This window comes from Parasteatoda tepidariorum, chromosome 3 (assembly GCF_982258835.1).
Source record: "Parasteatoda tepidariorum strain Cologne lab strain chromosome 3, Ptep-v5.0, whole genome shotgun sequence".
NCBI classification, from domain to species: domain Eukaryota; kingdom Metazoa; phylum Arthropoda; class Arachnida; order Araneae; family Theridiidae; genus Parasteatoda; species Parasteatoda tepidariorum.
The window spans coordinates 40,184,153-40,204,792 of NC_141757.1; the positions used below are offsets into that span (position 1 = coordinate 40,184,153).

The 20,640-nt window shown below is 28.9% G+C and overlaps 2 protein-coding genes across 6 annotated transcripts in view; one reads left to right on the forward strand and one right to left on the reverse strand.

Moving 5' to 3' along the window:
- Positions 1-13,249, reverse strand: part of LOC107453070 (uncharacterized) — a 65,176-nt gene extending 51,927 nt beyond the window's left edge. Inside the window, exon 1 of the mRNA XM_087159144.1 lies at positions 13,231-13,249. The gene's annotated coding sequence lies outside the window, so the exon portion shown is untranslated. The remainder of the gene's footprint in view (positions 1-13,230) is intronic.
- LOC107442660 (RIMS-binding protein 2) overlaps positions 1-20,640 on the forward strand; it is a 193,179-nt gene that overhangs the window by 19,399 nt on the left and 153,140 nt on the right. For all 5 annotated transcript variants that reach the window (XM_087159135.1, XM_087159138.1, XM_087159136.1 and 2 more), the window contains exon 2: positions 19,880-19,992. In XM_087159135.1, the coding sequence (XP_087015261.1) occupies positions 19,885-19,992 (108 nt within the window). In that variant the 5' untranslated portion in view covers positions 19,880-19,884. The remainder of the gene's footprint in view (positions 1-19,879; positions 19,993-20,640) is intronic.

The following is a 20,640-nucleotide window of genomic DNA, read 5'->3' on the forward strand; positions in this document are numbered from 1 at the left end:
GATTTGCTCTAAACAGGAGACCTTGAGTCTGCTGAGTTGATGCATGTCAAGATGTTAAATAATTTAGTTTTTTTTATTAACTCTTTAGTTTCTTATAAGCAAATAATATAATACTACGCTTTTATTTCACAAACATCCAGTGCATTTTATTATATAATTTAGAAAGATTTTTAAATCTATTTATAAAATGAGATTTGCTTAGATTATTTTCAACTTAAAACTTAATGTAGGAAATAAAAGTTTTATCCTCTTGAATTTTTGGTAAAAAAATTTATTTCAATTTTATTTATTTAAGTTTTGAACAAACTTTTAATAATAAGGTTTGATTCGACAATATAAAATGTAGGAGATTCTTACAAATCATCAGAATATTAAAGTAAAGGCTTAACGTTGCTAAATTGGTAAATATCGACGGATTTTTATGGGATTATCGACGGATTTTAAAGAGATTACTACCTCTTTTCGAATCAGGACATTTGCATCTATTGAAACGTTTTCTACCTAATTAAACAATACAATTTTGATGCATCAGTTTAGTTTAAACAAAGAAAGTTAGTTAAAAGAGAGAAAGTAAAAAGAGAAGGTAGTGAGATGGGCTGAGACTGACTCCATCTCAAACATGGAAAATTTTGTGATTTTTTATTCGTAAAAAAGACACATTTTATAAATTCGTAAAGTCCTCCAACTAAAGTCAAGATTCTCATTAAATGCATATTTTTTTTAGTTAATCTAAAATTTAGCATAAATAATGAAAATAAAAAAAAAATTTAAAAAACATTTTATAAAAAAAATTAAATGTTAAAAATTTTTTGTGTTTTTTTTTCAATAATGAGAAAAATTTTAGCACATTTGGACTTTAAATTGAAGCATTACCATTTCGAGAAAATATGTTAACATTAACATTTCAGAAATCCTATTTAATTACATTTTAAATTATAGCATACTTTTCCTTATACAATTTATCACCGAAATTTTCATATTGTTTACTCCTAATCTCTATTAAAATACATTTGGATACACTATATGCTAAATTTCAACAAAAATCGAATAACTGAAAGATTTTTTCCATACAAAAAAAAATTCTACTTTAAGAAATCACAACATATTTTTTTATTAAGCATCTTTTACACCAAAAAAGGAACAATGTATCTTAAAAAAAATCAAACATAGTTTAATCTAAATAACAACACTGTTTCAATTCAGGCGTTGTTGTATGCATGCATTTTTAAAAATGGGACATCAGATAATGATCGGATCATCAAGTCTCATAAAATTCTTTTATTTTGATAAAATAGTGACGCTCTTCCCGTTTATCTTTTTCATCTGTAAATTATTGTGTTCCATAGAATAAAGGTGAACACGTTTTTCTTCAAATAAAAGTTTTATCCTTGTATTTTTTTTCTGTCTCTTCCTTTCTCAATTTCTAGTCAGGCCAGAGCAATCGACGATGCGTAGCGGTTGATCAAATACATCAGTACACCCCCCCCCCCAAAAAAAGAAACATTATCAATAGATAAATAAAAGAAATAAGTAAAATAAGAGAATTTGAGTTTAAAAGAAATAAGAAAATTTGCGTTAAAAATAACAATTGGATGTCATTAAGAATAATACATGCATTTAATATTCTGATTATAAGAGTAAAGCATTTTTGCAACAGCTTGTTGTCGGCCATGGAAGTTCCGGAGGTTAACTGGGCTCCACAATTTTTAATAAAGCAGTATTATGGTGGAAATGTGGTCAACATTGCGCATCTGCCTCTTTTATTTTCCAGTGCTTATCTCAAGCTGAGTGGTTTTACCTCTGATTTGATCTTACCAAAGTGCCGATCAGGAAAGCGCAAATTAGTACACTTGTTTGCGCGGTAATTACATGATCATACTTTGGCTTGGAACTCATGAACTTTAAGTTTACTTTTAATACGCTGTTATCAAAATGCTGAATAGGTAAAAATCATCTAATATGGTAATTATTTGAACTTAGGCATAAACTTGAAAACTCAGAATTAATTTCTCGTTTGATTTAAGCAAAATATCGATAAGTAAGGAAACAATCTAACAAAGGGCAGGGATAGCCTGGTCTGTAGGACGCTGGGCTATGTCCGAGAGTTCGTGAGTTCAAACCCCGCCGGCCGAAGACTCCCCGTGTAGTTGGTGACTGATGCACGCTAAAATTCTGTCGAGTGGCAAAGTCCTCCATGCTCCCATAACAAATCAATACCTCTGGGGGTACTGGATTGGAGATTGATCGTTCTCTGATTCAGGTCAAAATTATGATCTGTGGACGAATGAATGGATATATGAATAGGTCCGCCTTATAAAGAGGTGTGACGTATGATGTGGCAGAAGTCGAATTCTTGGCCATAGATGGCGCCACTGAAAGACAAGAATCGCACACTCTGCCTTAAATTTGCTCGGTTTCACCAAGGAGGCTTGCCCGAGTGGCAAGTGGCATTAGAACTAACCAACCAACCAACCACAATCTAACAACACAAATCAGCACTTTCAACAACAACAACACTTTCACTCACATAAATCTTTCTAAATTATTAAATATAAACACTTAAGGTCCACGTTTATGATTGATATCATAGTTCCCAAAGAAATCATTGTGGAATGATTTCAATAATTTAGCATTTTGATTTAAGTAAAAACTATTAGATTATATTTCGGTTGGAATAAATGAGTTCGTTTACCACAATATGTGTGTGAAAATTAAGGGAAATTTTAACTTAACAGATAAATTTGATAATTATTCGATTGTATTTCTTTCTAAACTCTTGAACTTACACCCCTTGGTTTAACTCATATCTTGATAATTCCTAATTCATTACTATTCTCAAAAAAGTAAAACTTTAAATGAACAGATAATGTACATGGATATATTATTTTGCTAAAAGTAGATTTTTGAACACGCTAGCCCTAACTTTAAAATGAAAAAATTAAAAACGGTCTCCTCTTAGTTAAAGAAATTAGTTAGTTAAAACGCTTTTGAATAATTTTTGATCTTTACATAGGAATTTAAAATTTGATTAAAGTAATAAAAATCATTGATGTTTTTTTGATAAACATAATAAAAAAAAAACTGAATAACTAAAAATAATCTTCATTTTTAAGTTCTTTAACTTGTGCTTCCGTTCTTACATTTTCTGTTCCTAATTTCTTAATCTTTATAACCATAACGTCCTTGAAGTAAAGCCAAAAATACAAAAAAAAAAGAAAAGAAACCGTGATTGCTTTAAAAACTATTCCATGAATCATAATACAATGAATGAAAGAAAAAGTAAAATAATAAACGTAGATATGCTGTTATGCTGCTTAAACAACCGAATATCAGCAGAGCGTAGCTAAAGGTAATTCCAAAAGTGATTTTCTAGTTAGTCGGTTGAACATTCTGAATGGATTCTATTCCCTTTCTTTTGGCCAATTATGTACTGAAATCTGGTAAGGATAAAGCTAGGAAATTCCAAATGCAGCTTAAAAAGCTAGTTTTTAGGAAAAGGAGAAATCACGAAAAAAGCTATTTTTCTCGGTAATATTTTATCTCTTATTCTTTTCCCTGTTTATTTTTTAGAGTACTGATATTTACTAATTTCTAAGAGTTTTGCAATTCGTGGATAATAAAACTTTATCCTTTTTACAAGTGCAATCGTTAAGGCGTCGCTGTCTCCACTGGTGGAGAACCGGGAGTTCTGAATTCGATGCTGAAAACAACCGCCATATATACGTACCAATGAGCACATTAATTTTTTCACAGCTGATTAATCTTCTCACCCGTTTTAGAGTGAAAGTTTTGAGAGAGAGAAGTACCAGCTGAGGCGCTGTCCATATCGTTTGATTGGGGATCAAAATTACATGGCATTCCCGAAATGGCTTCTAAAAAACCAGAGCTCTGAATAGTAGGGTTAGGTGCTTGGCGATGTTGAGTGGTTTGTGTTCCACCTAGTTTATAAAGTACAATATAAGCTGCGATGAAGGTTTAAATCAACTGAATGAAGAGAAAAGTGTGAAAGCCGCTAATAATTAGATGTGAGGGGTACCATATTCAATTACCTAAAAGAAGTAAACACCACAAAGAAAAAGATTACACAGCATAATTTGAGGAAATGAATTTGAAGAAACCAAGGAGAAATAGGACTTTTTTATAACGAAGAAAATGCGCTCTCAAGACAATACAGCTTGCTAACTACATCCAAGGTTGAACAAAGGTCTTACCAGCCCCATCCTCAAAGCACAGAAAGCCTTGTTTTCATATTTTCTAGAAGATTTGAAGACAAAATTGTACTTTTTATATAGATATAAAAAAAATCTTCGTCATTTTTTTTAAAACGTTAATAAACGCTAAATTTTTTATAAAGAATTTTAGTCGGGCCTTCAGTCTTCCCTAGTCTCGGGACAACTATCCCTCACTTTCCTCTCCCCCCTCTTGAGTGCGACCTTGACTATATCACATGTAAATTACCCGCGTAATTTTCTTAAATTTACACAGAAGATATAAATATCTCCCACTTTTGAACAGAAATTCTAGTATATCTAAATTTTCCGAAGATATAGCATTTGTACCCAGTTTCACCCCACTAGTGAAGTAAAACCAGGAAGTTTGACTCTTTAGAGAAAAAGATCATTTATTAAAAAAGTGGTATGTGTATGACTTTTCGAGAATGTTCTATTGTATACAACTATACACTGAACATCCCATAACTAGAATACGAAATATCGGAGGAATATCAGGTCGAATAGTTTAACTCCAACAGGTCTTTGTGCCTTAGATACCCGGTATGACCTTCCCCTATAAATATTTCTTAACATGAACTCCATCTATATAATTAACTATAAAATACATTGGGTACCGTTTTGCATTAGAAAGGTAGCTTTCTGGATAACTTTTAAAGCTTTGATCTGCAATATAATTTTCCTTTGGTTTCTTAACCATCTATTATTATCATCACAATTTTAAATCGTTTTTATTTAAACTTTGTTCATCAAATAATTTGTTCTATTTTATCACAGTCAAGGAACATACAATAGGTGTAATATATATGAGGTAGTAAAGATTCAATTCTGCATCATTTACAGAACTCAGTATATAAGCGAACTCCTGGGAAAAACATCAGAGTAAATTGAACTTGCACTAGTGCCAAAGAATATATAGGGGTATATATATTCTTATATTCTTTGCCCATATATTCTTTGCTAGTGTTACGTGGGAGAAATATAACGAAAACTTTCAAGGCTAATGCATCAGCAATTGAACCTAAAGACAATTCCATATAAAAAAGATGTATATGGGACTATAATTTAATGTATTTGAGACTCTAACCTGCGATTCGTCTGTTCCTTACAGAGATGGGATTGACTTATCCCAATTTTATACTATTTTCCAGCTAAACTAATACACAAAATCTCGTTTGGTTTAGTTATCAAACAAAAATATTTATAAAGATTATTAGCTTATAAAAAGAAATAACTATATCATTTGATCTGTAAATAAATCATATCTATAATATATTTTATTTAGCCTTTCTCTTAACTTTTGGGTTCTATCTAATAAAATGCCGGACTCAGAGTTTGGTGTGTTTAGGCAACAAAAAAATTCTATTCATCTCGGTCTTGGACTTTAAAAAAATTGACAAATCCCGAGATCACCCCTAGTTATTAAGGGTAATTTTTATGAACACTGTGTTCTACACTGTAAAAATTTTTGGATTTAATTACGGTTAAATGTATAGGCATCTACGGTGCCCTTAATCTTCACCGTAAAATATTACGGAACAAAAACTCTGGTATACCTGAATTTTTACGATTATAGTTATTGTGAAATCACTGTAATTCAATAATTATTAGTGTAAAATATATAGTATAATATTTTACGGAGAAAGAAATTTTACGAATGATGCATCCAGGGTGGTGCCGGTACTTTTTAGCATATTTTGATCAGGATATATTTTTTCTTACAGTGTACCCACCTCACGAAACTGTTTACAAAACCATCAGTCCAAAACATTGCTTGATCGCAGGCGTAAAAAATGTAAGCCCACCAGAAAAGACAATACTGTTTTAAGTTTTCTAATACTGAAGCACTTCATTTATTTGATGAAATTTGGAGTTCAAACATAAAGGAAATCGGCAAACTATTTAATCTATGTTGAATTTGAACGCTTGAAAATATTTCAGTACAAAATTATCATTTGATTCTTAGCAATTAACATACACTTAACACGCATTACACTTAAGCATTATCCATCATTTCATCAAGGATAAATCAGAAACTCACTTTACAAATGCGATATCTAATCATAACTACTGCAATAATGAATAGACAGCCACTATTTCCATCGTATCAACGCCTTCTTAACGAAATCTATTCACTGTATATTCTTCACAGAACATCTCTCTCATTGATGGAATGATACTTGTTCTAATTGCTCTCTTTTCACAGTCGACTGGTACAATGTTTTCCTCATTCTGTTCGTGAATAGGCTCTTAACAAAGCTCAATGGTGTTTCCCAATGGAGAATGGGTGGAAACATAAAACTGGAGCTACACAATGACCCGCCGTCTGACCCCATATGCACGATCGTATTTCTTTCCTGGTTCGACCTTTCGGTTATAGTTTCACGTTATACGGCTTCCTTTTATTTTATGAAAGATTGGTATATGGGAAGGTAATTGTCTGTAAATCATATAAGACGTTTTCAGTGACGCGTCTTTTGAATGCATTCCAACTGAAGAAGGAACTATTTTTTTTTTATCTGCTATTTCATTTCGAATTGTTTGATGGAGTTATTTTTATCCGCTTATCTTTATGTTTTATTATCAACCATGGAACTTTATTGTTATAATCCATAAAGGTAAATTAATTAAAATAAAGCTATTTGAAAGTATAAATTCTTTCGTTTTGATTGCTTGAAAATCATGAGTTTCACCTTACGAAGAAAAAATGCAATTTAGCCCATGAAATGGACAATTTTCAAACGAAGAATAAATTATTTGTCCATCGTTGACCAGAAAACTTATTTTATATATAAATACATTCTGCATAGAATTTTTTGAAGTAAGGGAATTTTCATTTAGCAAATTTATGAACGTATTCCTTCCTGGTTCGAGGCTTAGGTTGCTTTCAAGTTTATAGCTTTCTTTTATAAAAAAAAAATTGGTATATGGGGAAGTAATTGTCTGTAAATCTTATAACACGTTTTCAGTGACGTGCCTTTTGAATGCAAACCAACTGAAAAAGGAACTATTTTTTTATTTCCTATTTCATTTGAGAAGTCTTTGAAGGAGATATTTTTATCCAATTATATTTATATATTTTCATCAACAATGAAATGTTATTGTTATTATCTAGAAGTTAAAATTAGTTGAAATCAAGCTTTTTGAAAGTTATAAATTATTTTATTTTGATTCCTCGGAAGTCATAAGCTTCCACTTCCGCAAAGAGCAATTTTGCCCATGAAATGGATAATTTTTAAACGCAGAAAAAATTATTTGTCCATCGTTGAGAAAGAAAAAACGTATTTTAAAAATAAATACATTCGGCATAGAATGTTCCAAAGTAAAGGAATTTTCATTTAACAAATGCATGGCCGGTTCTGCCTGGGCCGGTTCTAAATGCTACCTGGTTCAGCCCTTTAGTTGTTTTTAAGTCATATAGATTTATTTTATGAAAACTTGGTATATGGGAAGGTAATTAATTGTTTGTTTGTCATATAACACGCTATCAAGTGACGCGTGTTTTGAAAGCACAGTGAAGAAGATTTTTTTTGTTTTGCTTTTTTTTTCAAATTGTTTGATGGATTTATTTTTACTCACTTTTATTTATATTTCATCGTAAACCATAAATCGTTATACTGATATTATTTACAAGTTGAAATTAATCGAAATCAAGCTATTACTATGGATTACAACTTATAGATTCCTTGATTTTGATTACTCGGAGATCACGAATTTCAACTAACATCCATGGTTGAACAGATGATTCAACTATGAGTCCATGGTTGTCCCAACAATTTATTCTAAAAATGAGACAGAATATTCAGAAGTAAAAGAATTTTTATTAGCATATGCACGATACCGTCTCTTCCTGGTTCGATAGTCTATTTCGTTCCAAGTTAAAATTTCCTTTTATTTTAGGTAAGATCGATGTGTGAAAAGTAATTGTCAGAAAATCATAAAACAATTTTTTAATGAAGTGCCTTTTAAATGCATTCCAATTGAAGAAGAAACTATATTGTTTATTTTCTGCTTTATTTCGAAATATGTGATGGTGTTTTCTCATATGTATTTATGTTTTACCATCAACCATGAAACGTTTATTTATTATCTGAAATGAATATTTAAAAAAGTAAATTGAATTTATTTTTTTTTATATACTCTTGATCATTGTTGCACGAAAATCACATGCTTCAGTGTCCGGGGGAAAATGTCTATATTCATGAAATCTTCATAGCATTTCAGATCAGCAAGGAAAGTATTCAAATGAAGTATTCAAATTCCACGTCATTTGTCCACGTTTTATATATTTAATTTTTATTTAATTTTTTTTTGCTCAGTATCTTCATAAAAGAATAAAATTTGGTCCTAATTGCTTTTGATGAAAAATATATTTATGGGTTGATGATGCAAAAACAACCGTACTGTTAATTTTTGGCAATATGTTTTGTAATAGGTTTCAAAGTTCCTCGAAATTAAATACGCGAGATCTTTCGAACAACTTAAGTCGGAATTATCAGAAAATTTATTTCCTCGAGCTATTGCCATTACAATGATGTAACAAACTTGATCAAATCAGCTTACATTTATACATGGCAGTTTGATTTAATATTTAAAAATACAAAGTACTTATTGGAAATAAACTAATTATTTATAAATTTCATAAATACAAAGTACTTATTGGAATAATTTTATTTTAATTTTTTTATTTTTGGTTTTTTAATTTTTTTCTGCTTTATTATTTTATTTATTCATTTGTATTTACCCGTTTTATTTATTTTTATTCACTTTCATTCATTTATTTATCTTTACTCTTTTTGTTTTCTGTTTTGAGTTTTTCTAAATGCACTAGGAGGCTCCGCCCCCTGCTCGCTAACGCTCGCCATCCCCCGAGAATTGCTACGCAATCCTATGTGGTTCACGCCGTGAACCATGGCTCGCTGCGCTCACTCGCCAATGAACACAATGTTCTAGCACAAAGACATAATATATTATCATCAAAGACATAGTATTTTATCATCAAAGACATAGTATTGTACTTATGTAGAAGAATTCTACCAATGTTCTTATTGGCTTTTAAAAAAGTATATTAGCTATTTAGATTGTACATGGTGAAAAAATCAAAACATAAGCTAATAAGAAACATATTAGCAAAATAAATTATCAAATATTGCTTCACTAATATTCTGCACTTTAAAGCGTGAAAATTCAATGCATAAATAAACGCGAAATATAAAAAAATTCAATGCATTCAATACAAACACTTAAACGTTTTTTAGACGTTTAGGTAGCTCCCAGTAGAAAAATATCAATTCAACAGCGGCCTTTTAAAGCATTCTCCCTTCAATTAATTAATTCCTAATTGAGTTTAAATTAATTATTGTCATGTTTTTAGTGCATGAATCTGAATTGAACAACCTGATAATACTCACTCTGGTTATTGTTATCTGGTTGCTCACTACGTGCTCTTGCGCGCCGAATGCAATCAATTAAAAATGAAAACTGTTGCCAGCGCTAGAAAAGAAATATCATCGGTTTTATTGATACATACATACATACATACGTACGTATTAGCGTTTTATATAATATAGATTATTCCCTCTATTTAAAAAAAATTATAATAGCTGTTCTTGAATTAATTCAGAGGTATGCAATTTTTGCTATTTTGTTTTTAAAACATGTATTTGAAGTTCATGCCCATTTACCGATAAGTCATTTACTATTTCATCATAAATGGTATGAGTGTATTATCCTCTAATAGAAGTTTGATATATGAGATGTACAATAGATTTAAAATCTAAAAATACGCCATCACAAAGTTCTAAAATAATTGGCTACATTCAGTGGGCAAAAACATAGGATGCCTTTTCTAAAACAATTTTCAGATTCCTTTTTTATGCCTTTTTTGAAACATTCTTTTTATTACAAATATATTTCGACCCAAAGTTAAATCGAGAAATTTTGTTTATAAACGTCATACTGGTGAAAGACATTTGGCCAACCTTTCCAGTCAAACAATGACACAGTGAAAAATATGTACGGCAATATGTCTTAAATTAAACAGCAATATAAAAGATAGAACTGAACAGAATATAATTTTTTTGTTACATAAAAAATTCCTAGTTTATCTTTATTGATTAAAAACGTTTTTTCTAGTAAAAACTCAATGCGTGTCACAATACTAGAATTCTAGCCTACATGAAACTAATATTTCTGACCAAAATAGAATATTTGTTTATTTTTTTAACTGCTTTCTTCTTCAAACTTATAGTTCCATATTTAGTGGCATTGGTGTTTTCTAGCTCACTATTAATTGATATATAGTTACAGTGTTAAAAGTAGGACTAGTATCTTATCTATATCAGCCTCAATACAGCAGCAAAATAACATCAAAAAAATTAGAGTAGAATCGGAAAAACAAGATAACCCTTCTCTTAAAAATATATTCTTAAATTTGAACCTCTTCTTTTTCTTGTTTACTAAGAAAGATTTGCTAAAATTTGCTTCCAGAATTTACATAACAGACAAGCACACCAAAAATCACAATGCACACCAAATTATTACTCAACAAAAAAATACAGCTCATGTTAATTGAAAAACAAAATTTTAAATTAAGAAATGATTTCCAATATTTGCTAGCTCCTGTTTAAACGAATTATATTCATGTTTTTTTTACCATAAAATATTTTTTAATGTATAAAACAGCAAAATTATCTTTTAGTTATGATTACGCTACAGAAGTAATTTACAAGTTACTTTACTAAAAAATAATTTATGGTTACGCAACTGGCAAGCTATTAATGCACACAAAATTATTACTCAACAACAAATTACAGCTTATGTTAATTCAAAAACAAAATTTCAAAATTTAATATTATGGAACAATTTTTAAAATTTGTTACTGCCTGTTAAAAATTTATTCTTTTTTGTTTAATGTAAAATATTTTTTAACATTTCAGACATCAAAATATCTTTATAGTTAAGAGATATGTTGTCGAAGTAGTCTATAGTTTATTTTACAAAATATAGTTTATTCATCAAATCAATAATTTTACAAAAATTTATAAATTGTGCTGTGATGACTAAGTAAAGAATTCAATAAATGTAAAAAACATCAATGATTAAACCAATCTTTTGTTTAATTTATAAATCATTACATTGCAAATTATAAAACACACTTTTAATTATCATCAATACTAGCACTCCATAAGAATTAAACCAAATCTCGTTATATTCTATGCTTTTTCATATTATATGCTGCTTATATGCCCTTATCATATTTCATTTCTCAACTTATTACTTCAGTTGAATTCACTTTACAGATCAAAAGAAGTACAGTAAAAAAGTATGAAAATTAATTTATTTTAGAACTGTCACAATTTCTGCCAGAAAATATGAAAGTAGAATTATTATTTCCTCCACTTTATTATCAGAGGAAAGCAACCTTAACGAAAAAAATAAATAAATAAGGAAAAGAAAAAAGAAAACTCTGCTGCAGTGCAAACTCAAAATATTGTTGTTGATGAGATAAGTTGGCTCGTCCTTTTCCCAGAAAGAAAACAATCAAAATAGTGAGTCAGAATTTGCGGTAAATGAATAAGAGACGAAGTTTAAATGACGAAACGTTTTAAATAAAAATAATTATAAAGCATGAAAACTATACGTCTGATATATGCGCAAATATATTGTTGATTACTAAATTTATCTTTTTATCTTCCTTCTATTATACTACAAGGGCTCCGACCCATGCTTGATAACTGAACAATTCCCTATCATTTTTGTTTCTTTAACTCTTTATAAGGCCTTTAATTTTCTAGTATTTTATGTTAAAATATTTTTGGTATTGAGATTGATTTATGAAAAGAAATTCATTAAGAAAGAAATTCTACCTAAAATTGATTTGATTTTTAAGAAAGTTTTTTTCTTGGCTAGGAGAGTTGGATGTTCAAAATTTTACTTAGTGTAAAGAACTGGCAGTAAAACACTTGAACATTTGTTCTTATAAATGAAGGAATTTATAAATTCTGTGTTTAACTTTGAACAAACTCAGTGAGAAATGATTAAATGAACAAACGCATAATGCGCAAGCAAAAATAGCTTCCAGAGTTGGCTTCTCTTTTTGACCCCACGTGACCTTCACTGTTATCCACATTATAAAAATAATACCATTTATTGAAACTTTTTTTTTCCATTTTCTGAAGTTATCAGCAGATATGCGTGCAGAATCATAGGTGAGAAAATAGCTTCTAAATTAAATTTAAAAATTAGTGAAGTTGGTGATCTTATAAGGGGTTAAACAGATTGTTGTATCAATAAAAATTATTTAATTAAAAGATCCACTATTGTTTTTGTTTCTGAATAGATTTAGTTTTCAATTCTATTTGGATAAAAACAAATCTAATCGTTTTACTCAAAATTGCAACGTAATTTACTATTTTGTTTTTAAAATATTTCTATTGTATAAAAAATTATTAAATATTTTTCCCTTTAAAGACTAAAAAAGTACGTAAAATTAATTCCTAATAAGATGACACAGTTTTGTATTTGTTATTTTGATTGCATACGTTCATCGAGTATAATTTTACTTAAAATCAATTTTAAAAATAAATACAAAAGAAATATAATATATTTCATGTTTAATAAAAAATGCAACGAAAATGATTGAAGGTAATGAAAAAATAAATACAAAATATAATTTATTTCATGTTTAATAAAAAATTCAACAAAAATGATTGAGGGTAATGAAAAAATTGATTAAATATAAACAGTATAATCGTTAAAAAATAGTTGACAGTAACTTTAGCAAATTTATTCTAAATATTTATATAATCAAAATAGAACAGAATAGAAACTACCGTTAAATAAGAAATAACAAATCATTTTAAGGTTAACACTTAAATATTTTAACCTCACCAAATCAGATTTTTTAAACATTTTATACTTTTTTTTAAATCCTTAAGCTATTTTATTTTTTAAAATAAAGACAATGCTTTTCAGAAAGATAGTTCAAGTAGCTATATACCAGAATTTAAGTTTTGCTTCGGGTCTAAGAGACCTAAACTTTGGCATTCTGTTTTTCTCAGTGAACGAGCTTCCAAATACATCCCTAAATAAATTATAAAAAAACAATTAGACAATTAGAAGCTCCTTGGAATTAAAATTAAAATTATTTACTTAAAAAAACAAAACCATTTTTTTGCGATATAAGAATTATTTAACTGGATTTCGGTATGCCCAATTAAATGATTAATTAATATCTTTAAGTAATTGAAGTTTAAACTTGGCATTTGAATTGTTTGTAAAAATAAAATTGATTGACTTACTGGAACACTTGAGAAATTAATTTATGTACACCGAAGAGCGATTACATTATGACCACCCTCCATCTATTACAATGGGCTCGCCCAGGTTTTCATGGTTTCTCGCCCAGGAACAATGTTTTCATGGGGCACATTAGGACCCATAAACCTCATAGAACAATCCCTGACGTCTGTAAGCTACTTGAATATAGTTGCAGACCAGGTTCACCCATTCATGGCAACAGTTTTTCCTTCGAGGGATGGTGTTTACCAACAGGATAATGCACCATGTCATAAGGGTCGAATCGTCATGGATTGGTTCAAGAAACATTCCAGTGACTTTCAAGTCACGTCTTAGCCCCCAAATTCACCTGACCTTAATCCAATAGAGCATTTGTGGTCCTACTTGGAGAACCAAATTCGTGCTGCCACGCTACCCCCTCACAATGTGAGGGAATTGCAGGACCAGTTGGTGAGCACTTGGTACCAGATACCTCAGACTACCTATCAGCACCTTGTGGAATCAATGCCACGGCGGGTGCTAGCAGTTTTGAGGGCTAAAGGTGGTCCTACATGTTTTTAGCAGGGTGGTTATAATGCAATGGCTCTTCGGTGTATATACTTAACTTATTATCGCCAGTTGTAATTTATGTATATTTGTTCTCGTAAATTTATTGTAATCAATTACGGAGTGCAATAATTTTTTTAAAAAAAATTGCAAGAGTGTCTAAATTTAAAATTTATTATAAAAATGCTACTACTAAACTTTTGTTTAGCGAGAACTGATAGTGAAAGTAAACGTAAAAGTTTGCTGTTCATCGCTGACATTACTTGATGACTCCTGCCTGAGTCAGCAATTCTTTCTTCGCATGGCTCCTCGGTGTAAATAGTGTGTGGTAATTGTTACAGACTAAGAATTCCAATCTTTTGAAATAATTTACTGTAATAACGAATATATTTTATCTTTTTTTTTCCTTGTTAACACTAAGTAGCAAAATATAATATTTAACTGCTATTCTAGAAGTTACATTTTTCCGTACAATGAAATATGCTATGAAATTTTTAATCGAGTTTCATATAAATCAAGTTTTAGAATAAAAAATAATGGATATAAATGTTTAATGGAGTTTAGTATAAAAAATAAGCTTGTTTATATGCAGGAAAAATGAAAGATTTTTATCCAGTTTGAAACGATGCAACTTAAAATAAAGTGGTGGTACACAAAATACATTTAAAAAAAAACTACGTATAAAAATAAAGGGCTATGAAATATAGAAAAATTTGATTTTACTGTAATTTACAAAGGCTTCTCATTATTCTGTAATTGGAATTAAAATCAGTAATAAATTGCATTCCTATGACTGCAAAACTTATAATTATTATGTAAACAAAATAATAATGCACCAGCATTTATAGTACACGATTAATGGACAAAAATTCGTTTACTTATACATAATAAGCATTACTTATTAAATATAACATTTCCACAATCAAGTTTGCTCTAAGAACTATTATAACGTTAGTCATTCGCATATGATGTTATCAAAAGTAAAAACAAAATTTAGTAAATTTACTAATTTAGTAAATTTAGTAGTTCAATTGTGGTAAAGGAAATTATAGTTTTATAACTACAAATATTACAATTTCTTAAAATCCATGGGTTGGTATACTAAAATTGAGTGACTTCGATTTCTGAAACATCACTCAAAATATGATTTGTACTAGTTTCATATTAGATTTAAGTTTTTACCAGTCTTCTTTTTATTTAATTTCTTATACCACGCAAATATTCCTCAAACTTAAACTCAAAACTTCCCACTTGAAGTTCAATTGGAAGAAAAACGTAATTAAAACTAATTTCGTATTACTATTCAGAAACTATATATTTTTCTTTTACTCTTTCAAAGGAATCCAATATCATTGCTTGAATAATAAAAATCAACAAAAGAAAGATAATCTTTGTAGATTTTTTTCCTTTTATGAAAGTTTAAAAAAAATTATTCAATGAACTATTTAAAGTTCTTGTTTTATAAAATACCCTAAATCAATTTCAATTGCATTATACTCTGAGAATAAAACTATTTCCTAAACTACCAGAATATGGTAAAATATACCATGTTTCTGTTTCTATGGGAACACCCAGAAAGACCTGTAATTTTTACTGAAGTGCTTACTAATGATTCTGTGAAAATAACAATAAAATATGGTTTTATAATATGTAAATTTGATAAATGTAAAATTTGGTAATATTATCATGATACTTGAGAGCATAGCATAAAAACCATTTATTCCGTAAAATTTGCTTTTCAGTTTTATATTTTCTTGTAATGCGTGAAGAACTATAATTTTGAAAATATAGAATTTCTGATAAAGCACTACCATATAAAAGGAAAAATTAACAAATTAATGGTTTAAATACCTTATAATTTGGTTTTTATTGCCACAATTACGTTTTTTAAGCAAAATTTCCTTATCATACAGTACGGTAGTTTTATCATAGTTTTTTTCCTCCGTGTACAAAACCATTTCATTGAATTATCACTAATACTAAAAGTACAAGCCTACCGGCAAAAATATTTTTTTGAAAGAAAAAAAAAAGAACTCAAACATTGCGTAAAAACTATGGTAATAATTCAACGCGTATGTAGAATAGAAAATGTAGTAGAAAAACAAGAACCATTCAAAGAAAATACATATTTATTTTAATGACACGCTCCATGAAATGTTCTGGTTCGTGGAGCGATAAAACATACAACAATAGAATTCATATGCGATGGAAAGCAAATACAGAATTTCATAATATGGAGCACAAGCAATGTATCAGAGCATGCTGAACAAATGTATCCAACTAAAATTATGTTGCTGATAAAAAAGTACACTTCGCTCTTAAAGGAATTATTCAAAATGTGACCTATATCTGAATAACATCATCAAAGCTGGAGGTGATATTAGACGAAATATAGCGTTTTTCCACCCTTCTCTTTGCTAATTGTTCCATTTACGCGCTATCCTTTTAGTAGCGTTTTTATGATTCATGCTGTATTCGCAAAAGCTAAAGAAAATTTTTGTTCTGTGTCTGCGGTGGTTATGCCCACTAAAACGTTATAATGCTTGTTCAGTTCCGAAATTGTCTAATTTTCGGATTTTTTTTTTTTTTTTTTAGCTTAAGTATTGTTCGAGTTAGAAACATTACTTTTCTTTCGTACTTTTAAATACCAAACGTAAACAAATAGAGATGTTGAATGATTAACCCTTTGTATCACCGCGTTACACATCTGCAACATACATGAAAATTTAATCCTATAATGAGGTGGATTTACCTATAAAATCGAACTAAATTCAGGTAAAGAAAATATTGCAAACTCGGGAGAACCAAGTCTTGGTGCAGCTGCCAATATGCGTTTAGCAAGAATTGTTCCACGACATATTTACAGGATATTCAATTTTTTTACAACAATCCCCTTGATTGTATATTTGGCTAAGGAGGGATTGAAAAATGTGGTGTGAGACCTTGTTACCATAAAAACAACAATTTCAAAATTTTTCACACGAAGTTTTAAATATATTGGAATTTTTGTGCTATTTTTCACGATATTGGAGATGTTCAACAAATGCTTTCTATCAATAAATTTTTAATTTTAAGGTCTTAATTTTTTCATTATTTTTTACACGCTTAATACGATGTATTCTAACATCCGCGTAAATATTTCTTAAATCAGAGTTGTTGAGTTACAAAGGGTGAAAGAAGGACACCACACCGAAAAAAAAATCTGGTGAAATTACCGTACTGTATGGTAATAACATTTTTAGTAAGAAAATAACCATAATTCTAGTAATAAAAATCAAACTATGGGGTATTTAAGCCATTTAGTTCGTAATTTTTCCGTTCATATAGTAACAGTCTACCAGACATTCTGGTATTCAGAATTATAGTTCTTATAACCACACATTTAGTTAAAAAATATAAAACTGAAAAGTAAATTTAAATGAATAAATGTTTTTTATGCCATGCTCTAAGGTATCATGATAAAATTTCAAAATTTCATCGCATATTTAAAAACAATATTTTATTGTCAATTTTACCAAAATAATTACCAAAGTTCTTCGGTAAAAATTACTGAACTTTTTGGTATTTCCACGGAGTCTGAAAAACAGTAAATTTTACCATATTCCGGTAGTTTTGATAATACTTTTTTTCTCAGTGTATGATGATTATCTAAGTTAGAAAAATTAATCCTCGCTAAAAATTTTAAAACTTCAACGTAAATAATGGATAATGCAATTTCTTACAAATACAAAGAAATAAGCTGGTGTAATTTCAACAAATTTGTGTCGCAAAGAATGTCCAAATTGGAAAAATTATTTCCTGCTAATGATTTGAAAACTCAAACGTAAATAGAGTGTAATGCAATTTTAAAAAAAAAAAACGTAGAAATTATCGGGAGTTAGCTAAAATTTGTTCAAGTTTGAAAAATTTTTGTTCGTTAAAACTTAAATACTAAATAGATAATGCAATTTATCAAAATAAATATGTATATATATAGAAATTAGTAAGATTTCAATATACAAATTATTTCTGCCACTGGACTGAATTTCCTTAAAACACAAATTTCAATGGTGATTCCTCTTTTTTTTTCTTGCTTTCTTATTTCGTGTCAGACATATTTTATAATACTGTTTCATAAGTTTCCCTTAAATAACGGAATACCACGTAAGTTCAGTTCAAAATAGCCGATTGCGATAATTGTGCATTAAATTCGATGTTAACTCAACTGATATAAATTGTAAACATTACCAGTGTTCGTGTTAAAGTGGTTGTTTCCGAGGCATTAATTTTGACTAAAGAGCACTTTGTAATCAGGGGTGTCCTAGTAATTGTTTAAATTCTCCCAAATGTTTAATTCACGAATGACCTCATTGCAGGACTGGTATTCTATTATCATTTTCTTTAATTCTATAATTATATTGATTTTGTTTTATCTGGGCGTTTCACGGTTTAAATCATACGTTACAAACTCAATTATCTGTTGAAGACAATTTTTTTGCGAAGTAAGAATGTTAGTTGTAATGATCAAAAATGACTTTTAACGACAAATTGGATTAATCGGATCATTCTGCTCATAATCTTTTGATATTTATTTTAGGTGAGATAGTTGTTAAAGGGCATTTTAATATTTCTATATACATTAACTTGTTCCCTTTTCCAGAATTAAAGTTTCAGAGTGCGCTAAATGTTTTATTTTGTCATTATTCATTGCTTCTTGTTGTTTATCCTTTTTTATCATAATTTTCAATAAAACATCCTAATTAATCATGGTCTATTAAGAGATTTTAAATAGCCGTAGAATACTTCACTGAATTATGAAAAATTATTTTAATTGAACTGTACAAAGTAAAAAGCCGTGTAGTGAGCTAATTCGTTTTTTTCGCCACCTCTCTATAATTGACAATGGACACTCTTCAGTGTTATGAGAAAATAGTTTTCTTAGACCGATTCAAAGCTTAGTTATCACAGAAAAAATCTGGTTAAAGACGAAGAAAAATCAAAGTATTGTACCAAACTCTTCCCTGCTGTGTAGTAAAGATGAGAAATTTTGATAATTTCCCTTAATTACTCTAGGTCCATCAAAAAAATATTTATCATCAAAATGACCGGCACTCGAAGGAGAGGGTGGTTAAATCTTAGGTGATTAAACAGCCTCAATAGCGATCTAAAAAAATGACAAGAAACTGCGTAGAAAGACAAAACTAAAGAAAGGGTCACTTTGTATCAATTTTTGAAAAAGGCTGAGGCCCATCTTGATCTGTCGTAATTGAGGGAATAAAGAAGGAACTTCGAAATACATCTTAATTCAATAATACAGCGTAATTCAATAAAAAAAAGAGAAGGAAGAGCTGGAAATATATAAGCTAAAAGCACATTTTTCTATTTTATCTTCTTAGCAACATTAGTTAACTCTTAGATTAATTTATCTAATTATGATGCATTTTTACTTTTTTACACCAGATCGGAAAGTTTGTTTTCCGCTTTTATTCTTTCATCTTAAATTCATTTTCATTTTAATTTTTTTTCAAATTTTTTTAGTGACATAGACGCATTGGAGAAAATAACTTTTATCGTATTCTTTAATTTGAAATGTCGCTATTCGCCATGTAAAGGAATGCGTCCTGATGAGAACATTTACGTTTTTCCATTTAAAAAAAATTATTTTTATTTTCTAATTCTATTATGTGTTTATATATATATATAATACAGCGTAATATATATACATATATATATAATCTTTTTTCTTCAAGTGCTTTGATTAAATTACTAAATTCTTAAATAATCATATATTTTAATTTTCAATGGTGTTTCTTTTCTTCTTGCAGCTCAGATGAAGGTAATGGAAGTAGAGTTAGTAAGGCAGAGAACAATAGTAAAGACTAAGGAAATACAAAAAGACAAACGCAGTAACACCATCTGGCAGAGAGAAAAAACTAAAGTAACCATTACTTCATGGTATTCTTCAATTCAAGAAATAAAAAATTTAGAAATAATTTTATTTTGTGAAGAAAAAAAAAAATTTTAAGTAATTCGATAAAATGCATTTATGAAGTTAATTTTAGCTTAATTATTTATTCATTTCTTAACTCTTTTTTTTTCTCAAAGTTTGAACCAATTTTAAAATAGTTCTTAAATTTATTTCAGTTCAAAGCGAAATTCTAATTTTTTATATCTTCATGCTATTGATAAATAAATTGTGGAAATCAATAAAGTGAAATATTTTTTTCTTATTTGTAAAAAAATATTTCTTTACTTTTCTAATTTTTCTTAATTATCATTTTTTTAAAGTGCGGTTGCAGCGGTTTTGAAACAAGACTCTTAAGCTCCCTCAAGAGGAAAAGATAATTAAAAATAATACAATAGGTTTACATATTATGGATTCTACAATTTTCTTTCTATTCAGTTTAAACATTTATGTAAGATAAAAAATTAACGGAAAATTCAAATTGTGAGCTATTTAAACAAATCTCAATTCAAATTTACTCTTTTCCAATGTTTAAACTAAAATTTTTCTCCTATTTGATGAAAATATCTTTTTTATCTTAATTTTTATATTTACATACAAATACAAATATTAATAAAAATT